We start from the raw sequence: 25,728 nt of genomic DNA on the forward strand, positions 1-25,728 counted from the left end.
TGATGGGAATAAATTTGCCAAATATAACTTTGCATAGTAGAAGTTAGTAAGTGATTGTATCACACTAAAATCATGTTTACACACAGCTGACCTCTTGAGGCTACTTTTCTAATGGACTGGCCTCACTTTAACCCCTATTTGTTATTTAATTTATTAAGAAAAGGAGGGATAAAAAGTATTTTTTGAGGTAACCAATTTGTGTATGCCACAAATACTGTTGATGCCCAAATGCCAAATTACAGGCAATTGGTAATTTTACTTGCAGTCCTTGATGTACATGGTGTGGTTCATCAAATGAGCAGCTCCAAAAGGTGAAATGCGCGCGCGCACACAGATTCACCTGTCCAGCGCGCGCACACCTGCGCTCAACTGAGAACACATTCTACTGACCGGAAGAGGGAGGTTTCCACTCAAACAGTCAGCAGAGAGCGAGCGAGCAGAAGAACTGTCCCGATTACTGGAGAATAGTTGCATTTAACGGGAAAATAAAAGAGCGACGGCCTCCGGGGAAAGCGAAATGTCAGCGCGGACATTTGGAGGAAACGCCTGATTTTCTTCCTCATCTCATTGTTTCTTATTCAAGAGATTATCCAAGAACTTGCAGTGGAGAGTTAAAGGTGAGATTTTAGACATTTAAAGTTATAAGCACTAATTAAAACTTTAGAGGGGGAAAAAAAGAAAATAACAGATTAATCCTGTATATCATATCATCATGGTAATTTAAATCTTAATAATAATCATAATAATCTCCAGACTATTATCTGAGTAATTTTGGTCGTTCTGATGTCCCCCGAATATAAGTGACCATCAGGCCTTTAAAAGTGTCAGGATGTATTATAGGCCTATTGATGTTTTATTTTTATTTACAATTAACATCATTTTGAACTTTAATTTACATTTGACATTTTTTCTTTCTGTTTATATGTATTCGTGTATAAATGTGTTAAAATAATGGAACATATATGGACATTTAGAAATAAAATCAAGCAAAAAGGGAATTATTGCTGAATACATGTTAATGTTAAAGACATTGACTAACATGTTGAATTCTTCACTCAGTTTGCCCTTTGGTTTATTTAACTTGTTTAACCCATCTTTGCCCAGAACGGTAGCTGAATGATTATTTTATAAATGTCTTTTTTTTTAACCCTCTCACCAAACATTTGTCAGTCAGAAAGAAAGCCAATCTAATTCAGCACGTTTTTTGAAGAAGAATCATTCATTTGATCTCTTTTTTCAGCTTTTCAATTTGGATAAGGATGACCGACAAGAAGATAGGTAAGTACTGACATATTTCTCCTCTCTCCTTTTTTTTTTTTGTTGTTGACATCAGACGACTCATGTGTTAAATATTAACTGAGCTGTCTTGTGATGGGTTACAGTATTTACTGGATTTGATTTGGTCAGTCTGAAACTGTTATATTTTTTGACTAAGGTCAAAGGGTGTCAAACATGAGTCATGACATGACAGGAAGCGGTCATACAGCTTACAAGTAATTGAATGGATGAAGGAAAGAGATCGTGATTAAATTACATAAGGTATATTTTATAAGGTGAATTGAACATATATACTCTAGGAGAGCTGAACCATTTTATCCCTCTCTCAAAAATGTTGCTGTTTTTGGTGTGAACTTAAGTGATCTATTTGTGCCAAAGTGAGCACATTAGTGTATTCGTTTTAAATGTTTTGTCACCCATATTCAGAACCAAAGTGCCAAGTTCCCTGATTGTTTTTAGACATTTTAGCTATATTAAAGGAAAAGTTCAACCAAAAATGAATGTGTTTATTTACCGTCATTTCACTCCAAACTCGTATGCTGCTATTTTGTTTTTTCACAGAAGTTCTGAAATATAATTCACATTTGCATTTAGATTTAAAAAATGATGTGATGATGTGGTCATTACTCCATTGGTCCTTGTATATGTAGTAACTGAGCATGACTTCTGTGAATATGGAATGTGGAATGGAGAATAATATTTATGAGCTGCAACAGAGGGGAAGATTTTCAGTGAATAATGACTTAATTTGTGGCCTCACACATAGAAGTGGTCATATGGACTACGTTTATGGTTGTTTTAAGATGTTTTGATTCTGTTTGTACAGCACTGGTCACTGTGAATTGTCATTGTATGGGATTTTAAAATGAAAGAAAAAAAATATTTTGTGTTTCTTGGAAAAAGTTAGTTGGAATTGAGTAATGAAAAAGAAAACATTTTTGGGTGAACTATTAGTTTAATAGTTTTTTAAAGGAATATTCCAGGTTCAGTACAAGTTAAGCTCAATTGACAGCATTTGTGGCATAATGTTGTTTACCACAACAAAAAAAATATTTAGACTCATCTCTCCTGTTCTTTCAAAAAAGCAAAACTCTGGGTTACAGTGAGGCACTCACAATGGCAGTGAATGGGGTCAATTTTTCGTGGGTTAAAAGGCAGTAATGTGAAGCTTATAATTGTATAATAATTCTTCTGTTAAAAATCATGTATTATTAGAACTGTAAAGTTGTTTAAATCATCATTTTTACAGTCTATAAGGGTTATAGGGTTTGGTAACATTACATCGTCATGGCAACGAAGATGTAAAGTTGGCTATAACTTTACACAGAAAAAGTTAGTAAGTGATTCTGTCACACTAAAATCATATTAACACACATATTATTTATGTCTTGTGACTATACTTTTGTATTTTAACGTTTATGGATTTGCCCCATTCACTTCCATTGTATGTGCCTCACTGAAACCTAGAAAAGGAGGGGCAAGTCAAAATTAATTTTTGTGGTAATCAATATTATGCCACAAATGCTGTTGATTGAACTTAACTTGGAATTAACTTTAACCGGAATATTCATTTAAGGAGGACTAAACTTAAAGTACATAGTTGTGTTGTGTTAATCTGAATCCAACACCATGAGATTCCAAAAGGGCTTTAGGTCCTACTGAATCATATTATAGATTACCATAATATTCAACAACAGATGTGTCAAAGTATAAGCAAATCTTAGAACTTCCTATTGCAAGTGAGTTACCGATGGTACTGGACCTTTTGTTCTTACATTGTACATGTTATCGTAGCTGTTTTTATGTATTCCATTAGGAGGGAACTGAATTATTTGAATTTGGCCACAGAGCTTGAACCAGCCAGGTATGACCATCTTGAGCAGAGAGAGAGAGAGAGAGAGAGAGAGAGAGAGAGAGAGCAGTGCACTATAAAGAAGATCTGTGTGACTCTCTCTCTCTCTCTCATACACACCCCTACTCAGACAAAAGTACTGCTTGTTCTCTGGTCAAATAGGTCAAAGCAGGAGCCATAGAACAGCAGACCAAGACAGTGAGGAAATCTTCAGGAATGGAACTAGAGCAGGCAAACAGAAAAACATTACACTGTTTCAGTTTTGTTCTGACCTCTATAGCCATTAAAAGCTGGGCTTGGACAAAACATCATTGGTCACTTGAGAGCAAGGGTGTAGGTTTGGTTTGAAATGATCAGGCTTATATTCTAAATGTTGGTATTAAGAAAATGTGGACAGTCAGTCTGGTAATATTGGAAAAATAACAATTTCTTAATATAGCATGTCTCATGTCCTATGTTTTGCCTCACCATATTAAATATTAATATGTTTAGAACTGACCGGTGGCTGCATGTAATGGAGGGGCAATGGCATTTGTAATGAACTTGGTAGATAATGTAGCAGCGATATGGAATATGACAAACATAAGATTAATGTATCAGAATCAAGTTATATTGTTTTCAACAAGAATTACAGTGCATCGAGAAAATTGTATCATCAAGTGACATTCTGTAAAATGTTATTCAGCATTAAACTAATGAAAATCTGGGGGCCAGTTCCACTCTGGTTAAACAGCATGAATGTAATGCCAATATTACTTATTTGCGTGCAGTGCAATTCAAATTCAATTTAAAATGAGTAAGTGTTAAGGGCTTAAATAAACATGCCAAAATTGTCACAGAAACACACACATAACAGAAGCATATTTTCTGCTCCTTATGTCTTTATAAACTTTATGGGTAAATGCATGAAAATGATTTCACTGCAAGTTAATCTGCGATATCATGCAACACAACTTACTCTAACATTCTTATCTTGGGATGGCAATCGTTTCTTTTTACAGTTATATTTGCATTTTAAATCCTGTTTGTTTATTCCACCTCATCATCTGACAGTAAGTCGCTCAATTTCAAATGTGTCTTCCTCAAGCAGGCACAAAAGCAGAATCCTACTTTGGGCCATATGCAAAACTCTCTCGCTCTCTTTTTTTTTTTTTTTTTTTTTACTTCGACAGGAAACAAAACTATGCTTGTTTCATTTCAAGGACTGGACCTAAGATACAAAAATATATTCTTTGTGATCTCCATAAAGTTATATATTTATAGAAAATAAAAATCTTCATTCAGTAATCACTAACGACATCCTGAACAGCACTGAGAAAAGGAACAGGTGCTTTGTGATGCTGTTTATGTGCTGCTTCGACCAATGTCTGATGTGGTTTTTGCTAAGGGACTTGCTATTGGCTGTTGTGTTTCCATAAGTAATGAGGTCGGTCTGGGCATGTTTTGGGGACTAATTGGGGTTGTTATTCATTAACATTTAAAAATAATAATTAAAAGCATAGTTATGTTTCAAGTTATGTTCAATGGTAATCATGTAATTTTATGTTTATGTGTTATGACAAGGGTTTCTCCTTTTTAGTTACCATGCATGAGAATGGTATGCTTTCTTCAAGGTTGTTTATATCTTACTCACTAAATGCAATGTTGATTTTTATTGCATATAATAGTGGCTATCAATGATTAAAAAAATTAATTATAATTCATTGTGATTGCACCTTTGCCAGGTTGTTCCATTCGGGCTTGTGTTTGCATAGTAGTATTCTGTATGTGGCATTTTTGTCTAAATATTGGTCATGACATCTGATTTTCTGTAAGTTGGTCGGGACATATCCCTGCCATCCCTACCTAAATCTATGCCTATGCTTGAGAGTTATGATGAGGTATGATTGGCCATTGAACATCAGCTGTTTTTCTCCTCTCTTATAGTCTGTTTTAGTCCAACATCTAATCTAGAAAAATATTATATCTAATTCCACAGCTGTCTGGAATGATTGATTTTGATTGGTCATGGCATTCTGCGATCAAATATTTTTGTATAATGACTAAATAACTGATTGATGTCCCAGGCAACCTTTTTCTGCATTATAGAATCATTTTTATCTTGAATTACTAATTTATGTTCATTTCTTTGGTAAAAGCCATGCATTGTATTAAGCAGCATAATGTAAAGTTGTCTGCACTGTTAAAAAAATCCTGTTGCTTTTACAATAAAATAATATACTGGCAGTTAATTATATTAAAAATACAGTAAAATGTAAACAACTTTACAGAACAACCTGTACATTTTATAGTTTAGAACTGTTGTTTTTACTGTATTTTTTGCAGTGCAGTACTGTTATTTTTTTTATTATTAAATGACAATCTTAATATATTAACTTTCTGAATCTGTACAAAACTGATTTTTATTTTATAATGTATTGTTAATCACCATAGCAACTACTAAAGGGCACATGATAACATCAGTAGTTGTTCCTTCAAAGGCCATGACTAATAAACAATACATTACATCTAAAAATATACATATATTTTCATAACATTTTACCATAAAAGTTATTTATATTTTATGGTAACTACTCATTAACAAATGTAAGTTTTTTTTTTTTAAACTGTAGCATTATTACAGTCTTTTACCATTAAAATTAAAGACATTTTTTTACAGTGTGGTCATTATTGCAAAATAAACACCTTCTGCTTTGCATCATGGTCCTGATCACCCCTTTGAGGGTTAATTTTGTAATGATGTCCTGGCTGACAATGACATATATTATGTCAGTGACTTAATGGGTCATACATTTTATCAGCTATTGGAGTTTGACATTAAAACACAGAAGAAAAGCAGGTTAACCCCACCACCACTATCACATTTTTTTCCTATCACACAAGATACATCAGCCTTTCTTTGTTCTTTTGTTTTGAATAATTGTTCTGACATTAAAATAATTCATGAGGAGATTTTTAGAAGAATATCTCAGCTCTGTAGGTCCATACAATGCAAGTGAATGGTGACCAGAACTCCAAAAGCTCCAAAAAGGAGATAAAGTCAGCATAAAAGTAATCCATAAGACTTCAGTGGTTTAATCAATGTCCTCTGAAGTGATCCAGTTTGTTTTGGGTGTGAACAGACAAAAATATAATTCCTTTTTCACTGTACATCTTGACAGTAGTCTCCTTGGTGATCATGACTTTAAGTTTTATTACACTTCCTATAGCGCCATCTAGTGCTCTGTGCATTTGTCAAGCTCTAGGAAGTGTAATCAAGCTTGAAATCATGATCGTGCCTAGAGACTGCAGTGACAATATGTACAATTAAAAAGGAATTATATTTTGGTCCGTTCTCACCCAAAACAAACTGGATCGCTTCAGAAGACATGGATTAAAACACTGGAGTCGTATGGATTATTTTAAGGTGAATCTCCTTTTTGGAGCTTCAAAGTTTTGGTCACCATTCACTTGCATTGCATGACCCCACAGAGCTGAGATATTCTAAAAAAAATGTTGTTCAGCAGAAGAATGAAAGTCATACACATCTGGGATGGCTCGAGGGTGAATAAATTATGAGAGAATTTTCAGTTTTGGGTGAAATATCCCTTTAAGAAATCAATAGCACTTTTGACAAATGTTTAAAATGATGTACACTCCCATGAGTGGGATACGCACACCCTGCTATGTTATAATATCAAAACACTTTTACTATAACTCAACATTTGAAAAATGATACATTTATAGTGTTGGACTTTGGACTCACTAGAAGTGATACCAAATGACGTGGTTGTTTCAGTAAATATGCTAAAGTCGAATTTGCCTTAACACTATCGGTTAGGTTTAGGTGTTGATTTAGGATAAGTATGTCTGTTTTGTTTACCTCTCATTTATCTTTTTGAACACTATATGTTAGGTATAGGTTACAGTTTTAGGATAGGGAGGTACGCTTACTCATGAAAAAATCACCTTAAAACCTCGTCTGGTTACAACATAATTTCACTCGATTTTGGCACCCCCCGCTAGACATTTGACTGGGGAACCAAACGTGTAATGAAGCACGTAATTTTGGTTTGCAAAAATGTTGTCATTGTCACGTAAATTTCCTTAGATCAATCTGGAAAATGTTTACATGATAGGAGTTTGTACAGTATAAACTCCAAGATGACTCTTGTATCACAGATTGATCACAATGTGAATCTGGAAACAGTAGGATGAAAGATTTGCTGTTTTGAAATTAGTCTGTGCTTCGAAATTCAAACCACTGCCCCCCAGTGTCTGTAACTGGAAGTGCTGTTGTGGGCAGAGTAAACTCCAACTTTATGGGTGAAATGTCCACAGAGTGGTGCCAAAAGTTAACTGTATTTGTTGTTGTAAATGATGTAAATAATTTAATAGGAATGCATATTTTATTTACATTAACCCCTAATTCCAACCCTAAACATAACTGTTGGTGGAGTAAAAATGTAACTGTAGAGCTTAAATGCAATCTCTGAATCGTGCTCTTAAATGTTTATGTGAACACAGTTACTTCCTGGTTCCCATGGCACCAGTATCCATGTCTCTGATGCTGCTCGCCTAGTGGGCTCTCAGTACCGCTAATGGGAAATGTGTATACATCTGATGCAAAAATGTGTGATGCGGGATGGGCCTTGTCAGTAATTCAGCTGAAGGGGGTTGATTTCAGGAGACATTCTTGATTTCCCGTGTGCTCATGTCATGTATCGACCAGAAAACAAAAAAAAAATCCTGTTTTCTTCCTACATTTTTTGTGTTTTTCATCATGATTGTTATATGCTTATAAAAATAAATTAAATTGATGTGTCTACTTAATATGTCCCTGTGAAGCATTAAGTTCTGATGCAGAGCTGCTGTAACCTGTTGTGTGTGTTTGTTTGCACGCAGCACAGTCTCTGCAGCTTGTCCTGAGCCTGATTTTACATGGACCTACTGTTTATCACACCGGAACGAAAGTCCTCACTCATAGTCATAAAAGCATGTTTTTGTTAAAATGTGCATGCAATTTCTGTTCTTTAGGTGGAGAATAATGAGTCTAGCCACACATGTGTGTAATGTAGGCACATGTAGATTGTTTGCTCCGTGGCACTTTCAAAACATTGCTCTGTTTGTTTGAGCATCCTAACCAGCTCAAAACAGCAAAATTGGCTTAACCAATAGTGTGAATTTGGGGCAGGACTATCTGATTTTCCAACCAATGGAAGACCGTGGGACTGCTCGGGAGACCTGTTTGACAACAACAATGTCTGCGCTAAGTATCAGTCCAAACTCCAAACTATGTCTCAACGCTTAAGGTGCGTGGACTAAAACTTTTTTTTTTATTATTATTATTTATTTATATGCTCCAACAAAGTAAAATGCCCAACAAAAAAAAAAAAAGAAAGAAAAATGTGTGCAATATTTTTTGGGGATTGCCCCTTTCCCTCAGATCACACTATCACTCTAGGCATCTCTCGGTGATACTCTGTGATTTTGTTCCTCAAATTGGCACCAGGAATGTGTTGCTACATGAAGTTCTGGAATTTAGCTTCATGAAGTTTAAAGTTTGGCTTCCTAAGTATATTTCCTCTATTTTCACTTTAATTTGATTTGCTCATGTCACAAATAGGAAACACATTTATTGTGATACAGTTCTTTATGTACATTTTGATTTCAAGCATGCATTATTTGGAGTGGTGGTGGCGTAGTGGGCTAAAGCACATAACTGTTAAGCAGAAGGTCGCTGGTTCGATCCCCACAGCCACCACCATTGTGTCCTGAGCAAGGCACTTAACTCCAGGTTGCTCCAGGGGTATTGTCCCTGTATTAAGTCGCTTTGGATAAAAGCATCTGCCAAATGCATAAATATATATATATATTTTTAAATTCCTAGAAAAGTAACAAAGCATTTTCTAAATAAGTTTAATTGCCAATGGGACTTTTATCCACATTTGGCACTAAGCAAGCTTTAATTTTGGACCTTGTGTATGTAATAACTTTGCCTAAAGATGTTTCTCTAAAAATGTATTAAAGGAATATTTCACCCCAAAATGAAGATCATCTCATCATTTACTCCCGTCATGCCACCCCAGGTGTGTATGACTTTTTTCTTCTGCAGAACACAAAGATTTTTTACAAGAATATTTCAGTTCCGTAGGTATATACAATGCAAGTGAATGGTGTCCAAAACATTGAAGTTCCAAAAACACATAAATGCAGCATAAAAGTAATCCATGAGACTCCAGTGGTTTAATCCATGTCTTCTGAAGCAATCAAATGAGTTTTGGCTGAGAACAGACCAAAATGTAACTCTAAAAATGACATACACAGTCTCCTTGGCAATCATGATTTTAAGCTTGAATATACTGCGTAGCGCCATCTAGTGCTCTGCACGTGCATCAAGCTCTGGAAAATGTAATCGATCTTAAAACCATGAATGTGCCTAGAGACTGCAATGCCGATATTTAAAGTGACATCTTGGTCTGTTCAAAACCAATTAGATCGCTTCAGAAAACATGGAGTAAACAACTGGATTTCTTTTATACTATCTTTATGTGCTTTTTGTAGCTTGAAAGTGTTGGACCCCATTCACTTGCATTGTATGGACCTACAGAGCTAAGGTATTCTTCTAAAAATCGTTGTGCAGAAGGAGATTCATGCACATCTGGGATGGCATGAGGGTGAGTAAATGATTACAGATTTGGGGTGAACTATTCCTTTGATTCAAGATGAAAACTAATAGCTTTGGTCTTGGTAGAATTTGATAAGAAATGTTTTAGATCAAATTGAAATCTCTGTCTTTTGATTGCGAATGGTATTTTGGCAAATCGAAGCACAGTTTGAGACAATATTGAGATCTCTTGTGGATCTCTGAAGGAGAAACTGTGGAGAGAACCTGAGAAGCAGGAGACTAGCAAAATTCATATCTAGTCACATGTACAGTATGTGACTGCATATGTGTGGTTTACTTAAGAGGATCGTGGTTATGGAAAATTGCCAGTATTGGTACCAGTAGAATAAGCTGACATGGCTACACCTCTGGGAATTAGGGTTTTGTCTGGGGACATACTGACACTCATATGTGTGTGTGGAGAGAGATGATTGTGGCACTGGGATTTAGTCCCAGATTTGCTTAAGCGGTAAGGAATTGACGACTTTGGACTATTGATCAGCGTTCTGTTCTTTTCATCAGCCCCGTCATGGTTTATGTGTTTGCTCACAGACATTTGTTTTACCTGGTTCACAATATCTCACAGTATGTTTTAAATTTACACTGTGACATTCTTAGACATGTTTAGATAGCTTGTTTTTTCTGTACTAAATGTAGTTTGTGTCCAACAGGAAGTCCAGGGATGAACATCTTCAGTCCATGTCGACTGGTCGCTGCAGTAGCTTTGATTTTGATCATACTTGGAGGTTTGGGAGCCACCATCTGGGCCCTTGGTAAGACGCTCTGCTTGGCTTCCTTAGGAACTACTGATTTAATGAAAAATTGCAATTCATCCAGAGATTTATTAAACCTTCTCTTGACTGCTTGTTTTTTAGTCACATATCTCAGAACGACAGAAGATACAGGATTATTTGATGGTAAACATTGTTTATTTCTACATACATACACACGTACATACATAAAGTTATTACAGTAATATAATTCAATATTATATAACAAATATTGATGATTATAAATTGAACAATATCAAGAGTTGTGCACTTCATAAGGCATGTTTGCTTGCTATGTTTGTAAATGGAATGCTAGAATACTGCTAAATCCATACTGCACACTATATACTGTATACTACATACTTTTAAATTAATATTCTGTGAAACAGTATGCATTATGCAACAATCTCTTCAAACAACATTAAGCTCACATTGTTGCCATATGACCTCACTACTTTGCATGTTTTATTCAGTGCATGGCTTGGTTGTAAATACGATAAAAATTACTTAATAACGAGTCAAAAAAGAGATGTTAAAAAAGTTGTTGAGCACACTGCATTGTGGAATACATTATCCCGTGCACTGTACATTTTGGAAAATGTTATCCAGATAGAACATGCATACAGAAAACTTGCATACTTTACCCAAAACTACAGTGCATCCTACATATTGCAAAAATACAGTAGTATGAGTTGTTTGGCATTCAAAACACACCAAGTCTTTATTACCTCATGCAGTACAGGTGAGCGCAGCAGACCAGAGGCTGCGAGTGTTTGACTCCACCCAGTGGAGGTGGAGACACGTCTGTTCATCCAGTGTCAACCAGCTCATTGCCAATATCAGCTGTGAGGAAATGGGCTTTGTCAGGTAACAAACAAGAAAGAGTATCAGAGAAAAAGAGAGTACAGCTAGGTTAGGAATGGAATAATTGCATACTATTTATATGACCTCATCATATTGCATTTGAGTGATGTCCAATTATCGTCTTGGAAATAGAAACAGTTATTGTGCATTTTAATGTAATTTGTCTTAGAGAAATAGTTCAGCTAATAATGAAAATTCTGCCATAATATACTCACCCTCATGTCATTCCAATCCATCATAAGGCCCCGATATGCTTCATACAAATTCAAAGAATGAACTGGTGTGACGTCATTTAGAACCAAATCTGGCTTTTTGTTTCGGTGGTTCGTAACAGCTCGTTTGAGTGAACTTTTAGTAAAACTTCTTACCGGCTGTTAAACACATTTTTGCTGCCATTGGTCCATATCATCAGTAGCTGTGACCTAGAGCTCCACCTACCTTGAGGCTGGAAGCTAATTCCCGTTCACAGCGTTCAGTCACTTCAGATCAGTCAAAACAAACACACCAGTGTGTAGAGTTAATGCATGTCATGCATTTTTTTTTTTTTTTAATTAGTCAACAAAAGGAATCAAATCTTCTCAAATACTTGTACAGTTAGTTGCCATTCACACACTTCTGTTTTATATACTTGTTGCAAGGTGGAGGGTGGGACCGGGTGTGTAGGATCACGACCCGACCCCGCCCTCCGCCCTGCCACAATACTGCTTCACTCATGTGGCATTTGGTTGCTTAGGAGACCTGGCTGGATTCACTCAGCATGCCCTGGATTCGAACTCACAACTCCAGGTGTGGTAGTCAGCGTCAGCTACCCACAAAATAGATGTTGTTTTTGTTTGTGAAAATCTTGATGTGGGTTGCCTGTTCATGAGTGCTATGACAAAATCCACTGTCAACAAGTTTCTCTCATAGAACTTAAATTTCTTTAATACGACATAAATTTCATACTGTTTTTCATCAAAGCTTATTGTATGCCTTTAGATGATTTGGAATATGATGCACGAGCCGCATGAACCAATTTTATGATACTTATTGGTCCACTTTTAAGCTTTAAAGTGAGTTGTTATTAATAGCCACAAAAGATGGACTATATTAACTATAGGTAGGCTATATTAAATAAAACATCTCCTTCAGTGTTCCTTCTGCATAAGAAAAAAAGTTATATGGATTTGGAACAACATGAGGGTGAGACAGGGCTGAACGATTAATTGGTATAAATCATTCAGCTCTGTTCTCTGTAGTGTCACATACTCAAAGCTAATTTGCAGCTCTCTAGATTCATTAATTGCACATTAGTGTAGTTCCAAATATGCTTGGCCACTAAAAGTTACTATCCAAATCTAAAGAAACCTCATAATACTGGGTTTTTGTGGCCAAAAGTTTTGATGAGTGCATTTCTCCTCATTAAAAGGCCATTGTCAACTCTACTACAAACAGAAGTGTTCTTTAGTGTACGGCCAAAATAAAAGCCTGCATTGCTATGCCGCATGCAGGATCAGAAAATATGACATAAACATTTTACTGTTTTACAATAATAATAATGATAATAATAGATGTTGTTGCTGTTAATTATTATACATAAATATATATCCATAATAACTTATTATTGCGTCCCAAAGAATTATGAAATAAAAACAAATTCTACAAAAACAGGTATGCATTAAACAGATACAATGTGAAAATTATGTAAATATTTTTTTTTCTCTACATTATCGATCTACGTTGTTATGTTTTTTTTTTTTTTTTTTTTTTTTTATGTATTTATTTTGTCTGGTTCTTTTTAGGAAGTGTTTATCCAAGAAAAAGAAAATTGGGATTAACATTTTGTTTTAGAATAATATCACAGTTTCAATCAAAATTGCATTTTTTTTTTTTTATTGCAATTAGATTATTTTTGACAAGATTTTCAGACCTAGTTAAATTAAGACAGATTTTTATTTTTAGGTGAACGATTTCTTTAATTTATGCAAGTTCTATATAATAAAGACAAAAAAAATAAAAAAATAAAAAGACAAAAGAATGTCTTGGTAAAGTCTTTTGTATTTTCCTTTCCATTCAGAGCAGTAAATTTCTCAGTGACCTGTGCTCCTGACAATGGTGGTGACCAGGATTTTTTCTGTGTGAAAGAGAGTGAGTTAACATATGGGAAAAAGATAAAAACAGCCCTCTATCCTTGGTAAGAGATTGCTTTTTTGTAAGATTATAACATCGTTTGAAGTCAACATGAAATCAAAATTGACCCTATTTACACATTGAACCTATTTGTGCACAATTCATCGGCATGGTATTCCAAATTAAACAGAATATTTGTCTTTGCAATCTTTTATCAAATGTAAAAAATAGTTTCCTTTTTTCACTTTTCATCACAAGTCCCTCATACTTTTCAACCCCTCCCCTCCAAACACCTGGCTTCATTCTGGTATGAAACACCCATCTTTTACAATCCAATGATATTTTACATGAAAGATCTTATTTCGCTTGTCAGATTACAGACTTTAAATGGGTTGCAAAAGGCATTTCATGTTGACTTGAACAATTCAAGAAATGCATTTTCAGATTTTAATCAGGCAAACAATAAAGAAACAACAAAGAACTGGTTGAAATAAAGAAAGGTTATATTTTAGCTCTCTGAAACTTCTAAACTTTGTTTAATTTCTGTTTCAGTAAATGTGACAAAGGTCAGATTCTTGAGGTCATTTGTCAAGGTAAGTTGTGAGAGGCAATGCCACTAAACTTATTTTGTAGCATATTGAATATTTATTTGACACAATTCAATAATTTGTTCACTTTGTAGACTGTGGCCGTCGCATGCTGCCTGAAGAACGAATTGTTGGGGGAGTAGACACTCGACAGGGTTCGTGGCCGTGGCAGGTCAGCTTACAGTATGATGGAGTTCACCAGTGTGGTGGCTCCATCATTTCTGACCGCTGGATTGTCAGTGCAGCTCACTGCTTTCCTGAGTGAGTTACACACCTCACATGCAGCGTCATTAAAGGAATAGTTAACCCAAAAAAAAGTACATTCTTTTAGCATTTGCTCACCCTCACAAAAGGAGATGTTAGGAAGAATAGCCTAAGTCACCATTCACATTCATTTACATAAAATTTCATCTATGTGTACACTCTAGCCATTTTTAGATTAGATTTTTTTGGCCAATTTAAGAAACTTTTATTCCTTGTGGGCCATCCCCACATATTATTCTGGCAAAAAATGGTAGCAAAACATGTACACCCACATTCCTATTTACAAAAACACACATTATGTATGATTTCACCCTTTGACAGGAGGTACCGGCATGTATCACGCTGGCGTGTTCTAATGGGCTCTATCTATAACACCCCCATTCGAAAGAACATTGTGATTGCTGAGGTGAAGACAGTTGTATACCACAGCAGCTACCTGCCCTTTGTCGATGCCAACATTGATGACAATAGTCGTGATATTGCAGTCCTTGCACTGACACAACCTCTGCAGTTCACAGGTGAGTTTATGTACAGTCATAAAACAAGAGTTTAATAAGAGAGACATTTGTGATCGTACCCTTTTGTGAATTTAAAAAAATATATATATATGAGGAGGATGATGAGATATCGATAGCAGCATCGGACAGCAGGCTGCTTCAGTCCGATGCAGATGACTCGGCTGATCTGCTGACGGCCACGCTTGCTAGTTGGACATCGGATTTTGACGCCCTCCGTCTCATGATCCACGACCAAGAACCCTAGGAAGGCTTCTAAGTGCCTCTGAGATGGGTGACCCGGAGGTGAGGAGACTCGTGCCACATTTGGAAGTGGTAGATAGACCACTAAATCCCCCGGTGGAGGGTCGGAGGGAGAATCCTTGGTTTACTTTTTTGTTTAGTTCGCCGCACACACGAGGGGCTGTGGTACAAACATAAAAAAAAGAAGGTCTGGGTCATACACTCGGTCATCATTGTTAAGATAGCCGTGCACTGAGCATTCGCCTTCGATGGTCGAGTATACCATTACAAGCAAAATATATATGCAAGCAAATTCAGCAGAGGAATTTGACGCCAGGCCCAGTACTTGTGTCAGTATGACCATTTCAGGTCAGCCCCTGTGCTAGGATAGGCGCTCCATACACATTGGTTCACTATCGGTAACCCCATATGACGTAATCTTCCACGGTACCGTCTCCCGTGTCTCCCTTTGGGCAGAGTCCCTCTGCCACCGGTTGTCATGATTGTAGCAGCTCCATCCGCTTAGGGGAAGAACCTACCACAGGGACTGTCTCCATATGCGATACTGCCGATAAAGAATCGTGTGCCCATGTGATGTATTTTCACACATTTACCTCACCTTCGGGCAGGGTGTGGTCTCCGCTGTGTCTTTTTCCAAGGACACCTACCCCGACGTGAATACGTTTGGCCCCAGCTCGAATCAAGCGAGTTCTTTCTCCGGGAGAAAAGAAGGGATAAGGCCGAACCAGCTGGTATGGCCTGTTCCTATTGTGGGCATGTCTGACCCACCCTTTTAATGCTTTTGGGGGTGAGGGTCCATACAACGTGCTCGGGGCATTGGGAAGGTTATGATTGGACCAGTGCACTTGTTGCTCAGCACACAGTGGCCTGCCTGAACCTGCACTGGCGATCCACGTAACACAGTTCAGCTGGTTGTGGCATTTCGTATAGGGACCCCTAGTGTCACTAAATCGACACAGCTTCGAGTGAGTGACAGAAAGGGAACGTCTAGTTTACTGTTGTAACCCTCATTCCCTGATGGAGGGAACGAGACGTTGTGTCCCTCCTGCCACAACATTGAACTACCCGCTATAATGGCCTGAACTCTGTCTCAGCTCCTCAGCACAAACCTGAATGAGTGGTTGCACACCAGCTCCTTTTATGTCACTACATTGACACAAGTCATGTCTCGTTCCCTCCAAGAGTAACCTAGACATTTTTGTCAATTACCAGGGAATACATATACTGATAAATGTAAACCTTGCATGCTATAACACTGTGTCCAAAGCAGGTTAGATCCGAAAACCTTCTATCCTTATAATGACTCTTCATAGACATAATGATTTTTATACTGGACGAATTATAGATTATATCCCCTAACCCTAAACCTAACCCTCACTTTCTGCATTTTTACATTTTCAAAAAGTATGTTATTTAATCTATTTGAATTATGGGGACACTAGAAATGTCCTCATAAACCACATTTATAGCATAATACCAATTGTGTTCGGATTTCGAGGGGAGGATCTCTGATTTCATGATTGCATACATCAATCAATACATCAGTGTGTTACTGCATGATAATAAAGCACACAAAATGAATTATACTTGCCCATGTTTAGAGTCCTTTATTAACTGAGCTTCAGTTTCTCAATAGTGATACTTTAGATTGATATCAGCCATAATGAATAAGTTCTGTGAACTTGTGCATGTGTGTATGCGCCTTTTCAAATTTTTCGATCAGACAGATATTTTCCTTTTAAAGCCTCACATGACCTTGATTATTTTCGCTTCCAATGTGGACAGACACATTATAAGTCAAATGCATGATTAGGGCAAGATGTAAGTTGTTTTGGATAAAAAGTCTGCCAAATGCATAAATGTAATTGTTATTTTTTCCTGTTTATGCTTACTTTTTTGTTTTCTATTGAAACTGTCATTTAAAACAAAGTTACTGACTTTAATGAAAGAATATTTGATAATAAAAGAGATGGTTCTATTTGACTCAGGACAAACTGAGCAATATAGCATCATCTTCAAGGGACAGTTCGCCCAAAAATTAATATTCTATCATTAACTCCTATGGAAGAAAGTCATATGGGTTTGCAACAACATTAGGTAAATAAAATGACAGAATTTTCATTTTTGGGTGAACTGGCCCTTTAATTATAGTCTGTTTTGTGGTGTTTTTTCATTTAGGGTAGTGAGTGGTATGTTACAGGCCTGTCTGAGTGAACAGCATTATAGTAAACGTCCTTCTGGTTTCAGGTTTCAGGTTTCTGAGAACAAAGCTACTCTTTTTCCACAGAGCCTTGACTCCAAACATAAGACAATACCGGCAGACATTTCCACAAGGACTAAGCTCCTCCAAATATATACAGTTTTCTGACATTGTTAACCTTATGCTCTAATGTATGTGTTGAAATTGATTTTGAAAACGTATTTTGTCGCGACAATAATTAGAAAGAACACTATGTGGAGAAGAAACGGTGAGAAAGAAAGTGCTCCTCTCTCCCTCTAGTGGCATGTCATAGTATTGCTAATGCTCGTTCACAGTTTGACTGTGTATTACAGGGTTGTGCCCCATTCAAAATTTTATTGAGAATGAATATTAAATTCCAATATATTTGCTGACTCTAAATATAAGTAAGTAGAATTCAAATGGAATTAAATTCAAATACATTCATATTAAAATTATTTGTATAGTTTTTAATAATACATTTCAATATGAATTTTTGTATGAATTGCCTATCTAGGCTACATATTAATGCAAAACGTATGAGGTATTTCAATAACTATCGAAATGTTAGATGATATTAATATCATCATTAGTTAATAATCAAAATTTGATTAAGGGGAACACTTTGAAATGCCACTTGTGGAAATTGGAATATATTTATAGTATATATGGGTGTTTCTTCAACTTTGGACACTTTTCTAGAACATCTCACTGGAAATTTTTTCACACTTTAAAGAGTTTACTAGCAATGTCCAGAAGTGTTTGTACATGCATCACAGGAGATTTGTCATTTGTAAAAAATTAAAATAAAAATAAAAGTAATTTCTAGCACATCTCAAATTCTGTGTTTTGTGTTTAATAGAATTCTATGGTGGAAAGGACATAGATGGAAAAAGCTATTTTGTAATGTTTTTGAAATAAAATGGCCGACTCCTTTGTCCTTATAAGGTTAATTTTATAACTAACATTTTATTTATCCTAATAAATACACATAATTAAATATTTTAACACTTGTTGCATCATTTGGCAGCCAGTTAAAATATTCTTCTCACAAGTGATATTTACCTTGATTTCTTTGGGGGTTTTCAAACATCACATCTCATATTTCATCTCTACTTGTGTATTTGGCAACTTGGTTAACAAATACAGAAGTACAGTAACTTTTGAAAAATGTTTTAAGGACAAAATTGTTTAGTGTTGTTGAAATAATGCCACAACTATGGGTCATAATAATAATAATGATAATAATATTAATAATAAAAATAATAATAATAGTAATAATATACAAAGTGTGTCGGCCAACTGGGAAAATGCCAGATTACCAGTCCAGCCCTGATAATATATATATATAAATAATTGTCACTCAAAAAAATGTGGTTAATGTTCATTAAACTTGTTTAGATTATTATAGTTATAAACATCTAATATTTGTTTATGGATTTTCATAGTTTAATATTGAAAGGTTTGAAAACAGTCAAATCTATACATAAAATGCATTCAGTTTTAATGAGGGCTTCATTTAATAAAAGGAAAAAAGTGAATCTGTTTGTTTTAATAAGGATCATCCTCTGCAACATGAAAGTGACTGAAGTTGAAGAAACACCCCTATATTTAATTACATAAAATCTGCCTGTTGCTAACTTCCTGTCTGTTGACATAATCTCTTCTGCTGTGTTTTAGATTACATTCAGCCAGTGTGTCTACCGACATATGGCCAGCGGTTGGCGGATGGGCAGATGGGTACAGTTACTGGCTGGGGTAACATGGAATATTATGGTTAGTAACAACAGCAGGATCATTTCTCATTTGATCTTCATTCTGTCTATAATTAAAGGTCACTGGAATGCTGTATTACAGTATTTATAATCACCTTTAAAAATGGTCTGTCTTTACTGAAACTGGGGACTTGCTTTCTGTCTGCCTACAGTGTCTCATGCTCTGTCTTTGACCTTTGTGTTAATGACCTGTGTGACCGTTGTTGTGCCTGAAAGTTAAAGAAATATTTCGGGTTTTCAGCCTAATGACAATGTCTTGCATTTGTTCTGTTGATTAACACCTAGTTTGTAAAAATGCTACACATGTTTACTGTAGGTAATGAAAAGTTTGTTACTTAAGCTGTAGAGTTGTCTAAATCCTTTTAATGTGGTGTAGATTATATACACACCATGCTCATGTTATCGTGTTTACTTTTTAATTCCTATGAATATACTTTAGAAACAGTGTGATGTTTTACAGTACGTTTAATGACAGTGCTGCCTACTTACATGATAAGCTTTACATTATGAGTTATGTGTTTGTACCGTAAACACATTTCTTGTTTCTCAAACACTACGGGACAAGTTGAAAGTATTGTTGGTGGTAATCTGCAGTATATGGTTAGTACATTTCAGCTTTTAAGACCAGGGTTAATAGGCTAAAGGTACACCTTAAGGAAAATGTTTTATTTTTTTTTCTGGTCTCAAAGTGTATCAAGTATGAAAAAATGAAAATTATTTTTATTGAATATTGATGGAGCAACATAATTTGTGTGAAAATAAATTATAAAAGGTTTGTTTCGATTAGAATTCATTAAAAAATATTATAAAAAGATAACAATGGAGCTTTTTATCCCACATTTTGGGTAAAAACCCCAGGGGGTTAAAGTGATATCGTGTTAATATAGGGTCAATAATTTAGTCGTGGGGTGGGGGGGTGGGGCTTACCCCAAATACTATCATTACACTTATTGGACAAAAATGAAAAAAAAAAAAACAACTTTTGATTTAATCACCTTGAACAAAACTAAAATTTATAAATAAATATTTTGTCTTAAAATACATGTGATAATTTCAGGGATTCTCATTAGCTACATACATTTGCAACATTTTAAAAACTATTAAATATTAGATTAAATTACCTTGTAATTAATGATCTCATAGATCAGGAATATTTTGCCGTGCATAGTGACAAACAGGTGTTAAGGAAAGTACAGTGGTAATATTTGTTGCTGTGTATTTTTTGTAATTTTTGCATTACAAAAGTGCCTTTTACCCCTGGGTGACATTTAGCCTCATTGTACCCTACAAAAGCACCACAAGAGTATCATGAAAGTAGTTCACAAAACTCACCTGGCATTGCTTTTCTAAACATGATCATGAGAGTTCATGAGAAAGATAGAAAGTCAATATTGGTTTGGAACAACAAAAGGGTGAGAAAATAATGACAGAGTTTCCATTTTGGGTGAACTATTCCTTTAAACTCTTTCACAATTTATCTCCTCTCGCAGGCACTCAAGCCAATGTCCTCCAGGAAGCAAATGTGCCCATCATCAGTGATGCTGTGTGTAATGGCCCTGATTACTATGACAACCAGGTCACAACAACCATGTTCTGTGCTGGCTATGAGAAGGGAGGAACCGACTCCTGCCAGGTATCTGCCACTCTTGGCTGAGCCTCAGTGCCCTGTGGCCACTAGAGAGCGACATTCATGCCTAATGTACAGTACATGTTTCTGTGTGGTATTGTGTATGGATAGAAGATATTTATTAAATTGTCTCTCATATAATGTCAGGGAGACAGTGGTGGTCCTTTTGTAGCAGCAGATATCCTCTCTAAGACCAGTCGCTATCGTTTGCTTGGGGTGGTAAGCTGGGGCACAGGCTGCGCCATGGCCAAGAAGCCTGGCGTTTACACACGTGTGTCACGCTTTTTGCCCTGGATATCTACAGCCATGAGGGTGAGTGTAGCTGGATGACCACACTGTCAGATAGGGATGGGTGGTATGACCAAAATATAAAAAATGTTATAGCATGATTGCAAGAAATTACTCTTTGTGCAACCTGGTCTCATAAAATCAAATTTCTGTACTCACATTTTTGAAAAATTATTTTTACATTGCTCGTTGTACAGTAGCCTACGTGTCGCAGCATTTTACAGCTGAAATGAACACTAGAGGCGCTACAACACCAATTACTTTTATTCCCTTTCACACATATCACGAGTAAAACAGCTGATAAACATTTTATAAACACTAAACTATCTTATGACATCTAAACACTTTTACTATAGCACATGACTTGTAAGCTGATAAATTGTAACATTTACATTACATATACAAATATATTTTCAAGCTTGTTCAGGTGTGATTAAATTGTGCGACACTCAACTGATACTGTAGCAATGTGAAAGACTGGTGTAAAAGTCCTGAGGAGCACTCAAGTGGACATAGTCAAAAGTGTCATAGAAGCACAGCTAAATTTTGCATTTGCTTTTTTTTAACACTGTTGGTTAGGTTTAGGTTTAATGTTTAGGGTAGATAGGTAGATTTTGTAATTTTGAAACTCAAATAAGCATTAAAATGGGTCATGAAATGCTCTTTTTTATAGTTTTATTATTTTCCCTGAGGTCCACTGATAACGCTAGCAAAGGGTTTTTGTACTAAAACTGTCATAATTTAGTAATATATGATTATTTTCCACCCTGTATCTGGCCCTCTGTCTGAAATGCTCAGTTTTGGCCTCAGAATCTTCTTAAAACTTCAGTATAAACGCCCACTGTTATGATTGGCTAACCTTGTCCAGCACCTCAAAAACAGCCATATTTGAAACTCAATCGGAAGAGAATAAACAAGCTCCACAACATTATAAAACTACATTTCAGGGTTTAGAAACAACACACATCCAACACCTTGCATCCCAATATATTACACAGTTCATCTCAAGCACACCTCTTAAAACTCAGCACCATAAAGTATCAAACAGTCATCATGACATTTGAAATATTAATGAATGGAACTGTTTACTTACTTTGCATTGGGTCCAAGGGCTTTTAACTACCTCATCCTTCAATAACAGTTCCTTTGCAAAGCTTGAATCGTATTATGACTGGTTCACAAGCAACCCACGCCGATATGAGCGGAAAAAACATATAATCCAAGCTCAAATACGCTAAAGACACATCCATATCACACACATACATAATCTAAAGCCCGGTGTGAACTAGACGCACACACATCCTGTTTCCAGTATCATCCTGCACTGAAATGGACATCACTGGAAACGCATCAAATGGTCAACAACGTCCATCTAGTGCAGTTGATCTCAAAGTGTGAGGCGTCAATACCCCCCAACCCCGGCAATTTTTAGTTTCGCCAGAAATTCAATGGAAAAAAGGTTTATATATTAAAAAGACATGTAGTAATGCTTTTGTTTGGCTTATCCAGTAAATTAAATACTTTTAATTAAATACAAGTGAAAGGTAATTCAGTGTCATCTTATTTGATTATTTTCTCATATTTATTTTGAACTTGATGGATGCAAACCAAAAAGTGAATGACAAGTCTGGGAACAAATGCAAAAACCTGCTTCGCATTATGTAACACTTGAGATAAAAACAGAAGACTCAAAGCAGCAAAACAAATCTTTTTAAAGCTTAGAAAACAGGTGACAAATGTTACATTCTGTTTGGATGACATTCAAAGCCATTGTAAATATAGGCAATATATGCACACATGTGATTAACTGAATTCTATGTTTAATTCTAAGGGATAGTTCAACCAAAAATGTAATTCTGTCATAATTTACTCACCCCCATGTTGTTCCAAACCCTTATGACTTTTTCTTTCTGTGAACATAAAAGGAGATTAAAGATGGATAGACAGCCCAAAAAATGCAATGAAAGTCATACTGTTTTGGAACAACATATGAGAGAGTAAATGTTGAACTATCACTCTCATGTAAATGACAAATAAAAAAACATACAGTCCTACCGTGGAGTAAACTGTAGCAAAATCCCCGTTGGTTGTCACATTTCTACCGTCGCACGGTTATATACTGTCATACCACCCAACTCTACTGTCATTTAGTACCAACAAACTGTATCTTAAAAACAAACTTCCTACTGTTACTTCCTCTCCCTTTTAATTCCTTTTTGTCTTCACAGATGTATGAGAATTCCCCAGGAGTGCACAAAATGGCCCGGGCTGTCACGCCATAGCCATTCAGAGTGGAGAAATGTTTTATATGAGACTGATATATTCCATGTTGAGATCAGATGTCTTTTGTTGATCAGACTGAAGTCAGATGTTCCGTGTTGATCAACCTGTTTCAAGGACAATTGTAGAATATCTTTTGCAATTTCTGACTCAAGGAGACCAAGAACAATTTTTGATGCTGTACTATGGGTTTAATATGTTTGTGGACACCTCAGTTTTCATTTACCATAATATATGCTTGTTTTCTTTGAAAATCAGACACCAAAATATAGTAAGATAATCACCAAGAAGGGTAATCAAGTGTGCAATTGTGGCTCGAACTACAAATGAAACCTATACACAGCTTTTAAATGTATATGCTACAAAAAGTATATATAACAATATGTACATATACACAGATCAGCCACAACATTAAAACCACCTGCCTAATATTGTGTAGGTCCCCCTTGTGCTGCCAAAACAGCACCAACCCACATCTCAGAATAGTATTCTGAGATGATATTCTTCTCACCACAGTTGTACAGAGCGGTTATCTGAGTTACCGTAAATACTTTGTCAGTTCGAATCAGTCTGGCCATTCTCTGTTGTCCTTTCTCATCAACAAGGCATTTCCGTCCACAGAACTGCCGCTCACGAGATGTTTTTTGTTTTGGCACCATCCTGAGAACATTATAGAGACTGTTGTGCGTGAAAATCCCAGGAGATCAGCAGTTACAGAAATACTCGAACCAGCCCATCTGGCACCAACATTCGTCCATGCTATTATCTAATCAGCCAATCATGTGGCAGCAGTGCAGTGCATAAAATCATGCAGATACAGGTCAGGAGCTTCAGTTAATGTTCACATCAACCATCAGAATGGGGAAAAAACATAATCTCAGTGATTTGGACGGTGGAATAATTGTTGGTGTCAGATAGACTGGTTTGAATATTTATGTAATTGCTGATCGCACACAACATTCTCTAGAATTTATTCATATAGGTGCCAAAAACAAAAACATCCAGTGAGCAGCAGTCCTGCGGACAGAAATGCTTTGTTGATGAGAGAGGTCAACAGAGAATGGCCAGACTGGTTCAAACTGATAAAGTCTACAGTAACTCAGATAACCACTCTGTACAATTGTGGTGAGAAGAATAGCTGCGGGTTGCCACTGTTTTGGTGGCACAAGGGGGACCTACACAATATTAGGCAGGTTGTTTTAATGTTGTGGCTGATCGGTCTATATACACAAGGATATTTTATATCTTACTTACTAATTGCAGGTTTGTACAGAGTGTAGGTAAACCAGAAAAACAGTTAAGATAAGTTAGATTGCAATTCTTTTTAAATGCAAGTAACAGTTACAGAAATGCTGTAAGGTAATCAATCTATGTTTAATAATGCATTTACAACTATGCATTTTTCACATGTCATAATTAAAGTAATAAAAGGCTGTATAAACAAACAGCTGTGAAAAATATTGTTTATTATAAACAACACAATCATTAATATTCTTTTGATCTCAAACACAGCATTTATCTCAATTTTGTATACTAGTTGTTGCAATGGTACAGTATGCTACATAAATAAACAAACAAAAAAGCATCATAAAGTAGGGTTGACTGAGTACAGCTGTAATACTTTTTGCTGTACTGCACTAATACAGAGCAGAATAAACATGCCTTTTTTCACATGAGATACCTTAATATGTCTTCTAACAAAATAAATGCCAAAAACCTGCCTACATTGTTATTTTCTACCATTAGTGTTTGAAGATTACAAGCACTTTTGTTACAACTGTCCCCATAACAGGTACAGTTGTAACACTACCCCAGGACAGTTGTTATGTGGTATATAAAGCCTTATGTCAAACTTAAAGGATTAGTTCACCCAAAAATTCAAATTCAGTCATTGTTTACCCACCCCTGTTTTGTTTGAACCCTAAATTACTTTCTTCCTTTTTCTTAACACAAAGGGAGAAATTGTGAAAACAATTTTGTGCTCAGTGATGTCATAAAATGGAAGATTACGGTGACCACCTCTTCAAGCTTCAAAAGATAACAAAAGTATAATTCAGATGTCTAATACATTTTTCCTTGAGACTCATGATTGTAACGAAAGCATACAATAAGGTTTTGGTGAGAAACAAATCGCTATCTAAAGTATTATTTAGTGAAAATGTTTACTGACCATTCTCCTGGCACGTTCATGATAGGGCACAAGAGCAACAGTTCACACAGCCCTCTTGCAACATTGGTGCATTCAAGTGAAAACTTGTTTTGTTTGTCTAAAAACATGTCCTTAACAGTGATAGCTACAACAGAAAAGAACACAGCTGCGCACAAAACAGAAAACAGAACATACCTAACATCTCTGAAGAGTTTGTAGTCGAAGAATTTATGCATTTCTATGCCCAGCCTTATTTTTTTAGA

The 25,728-nt window shown here is 35.9% G+C and overlaps 1 protein-coding gene across 2 annotated transcripts; it reads left to right on the forward strand.

The window, feature by feature from the left end:
• The first annotated feature begins 425 nt into the window (after positions 1-425).
• Positions 426-24,334, forward strand: hpn (hepsin). 2 transcript variants are annotated; one of them, XM_052144548.1, is made up of 13 exons: positions 426-617; positions 1,241-1,278; positions 10,448-10,549; positions 10,652-10,693; positions 11,284-11,413; positions 13,467-13,583; positions 14,072-14,112; positions 14,202-14,367; positions 14,692-14,888; positions 19,027-19,122; positions 20,612-20,754; positions 20,896-21,060; positions 23,265-24,334. In XM_052144548.1, the coding sequence occupies exons 2-13, from the start codon at positions 1,260-1,262 to the stop codon at positions 23,316-23,318; spliced, it is 1,272 nt and encodes a 423-aa protein (XP_052000508.1). In that variant the 5' UTR covers positions 426-617; positions 1,241-1,259; the 3' UTR covers positions 23,319-24,334. The 2 variants fall into 2 exon arrangements, with proteins under 2 accessions (XP_052000508.1, XP_052000507.1); XM_052144547.1 differs by lacking the exons at positions 426-617; positions 1,241-1,278 and adding an exon at positions 10,304-10,361.
• The last annotated feature ends 1,394 nt before the right edge of the window (positions 24,335-25,728 follow it).

This window comes from Xyrauchen texanus, chromosome 15 (assembly GCF_025860055.1).
Source record: "Xyrauchen texanus isolate HMW12.3.18 chromosome 15, RBS_HiC_50CHRs, whole genome shotgun sequence".
Lineage (NCBI taxonomy): Eukaryota > Metazoa > Chordata > Actinopteri > Cypriniformes > Catostomidae > Xyrauchen > Xyrauchen texanus.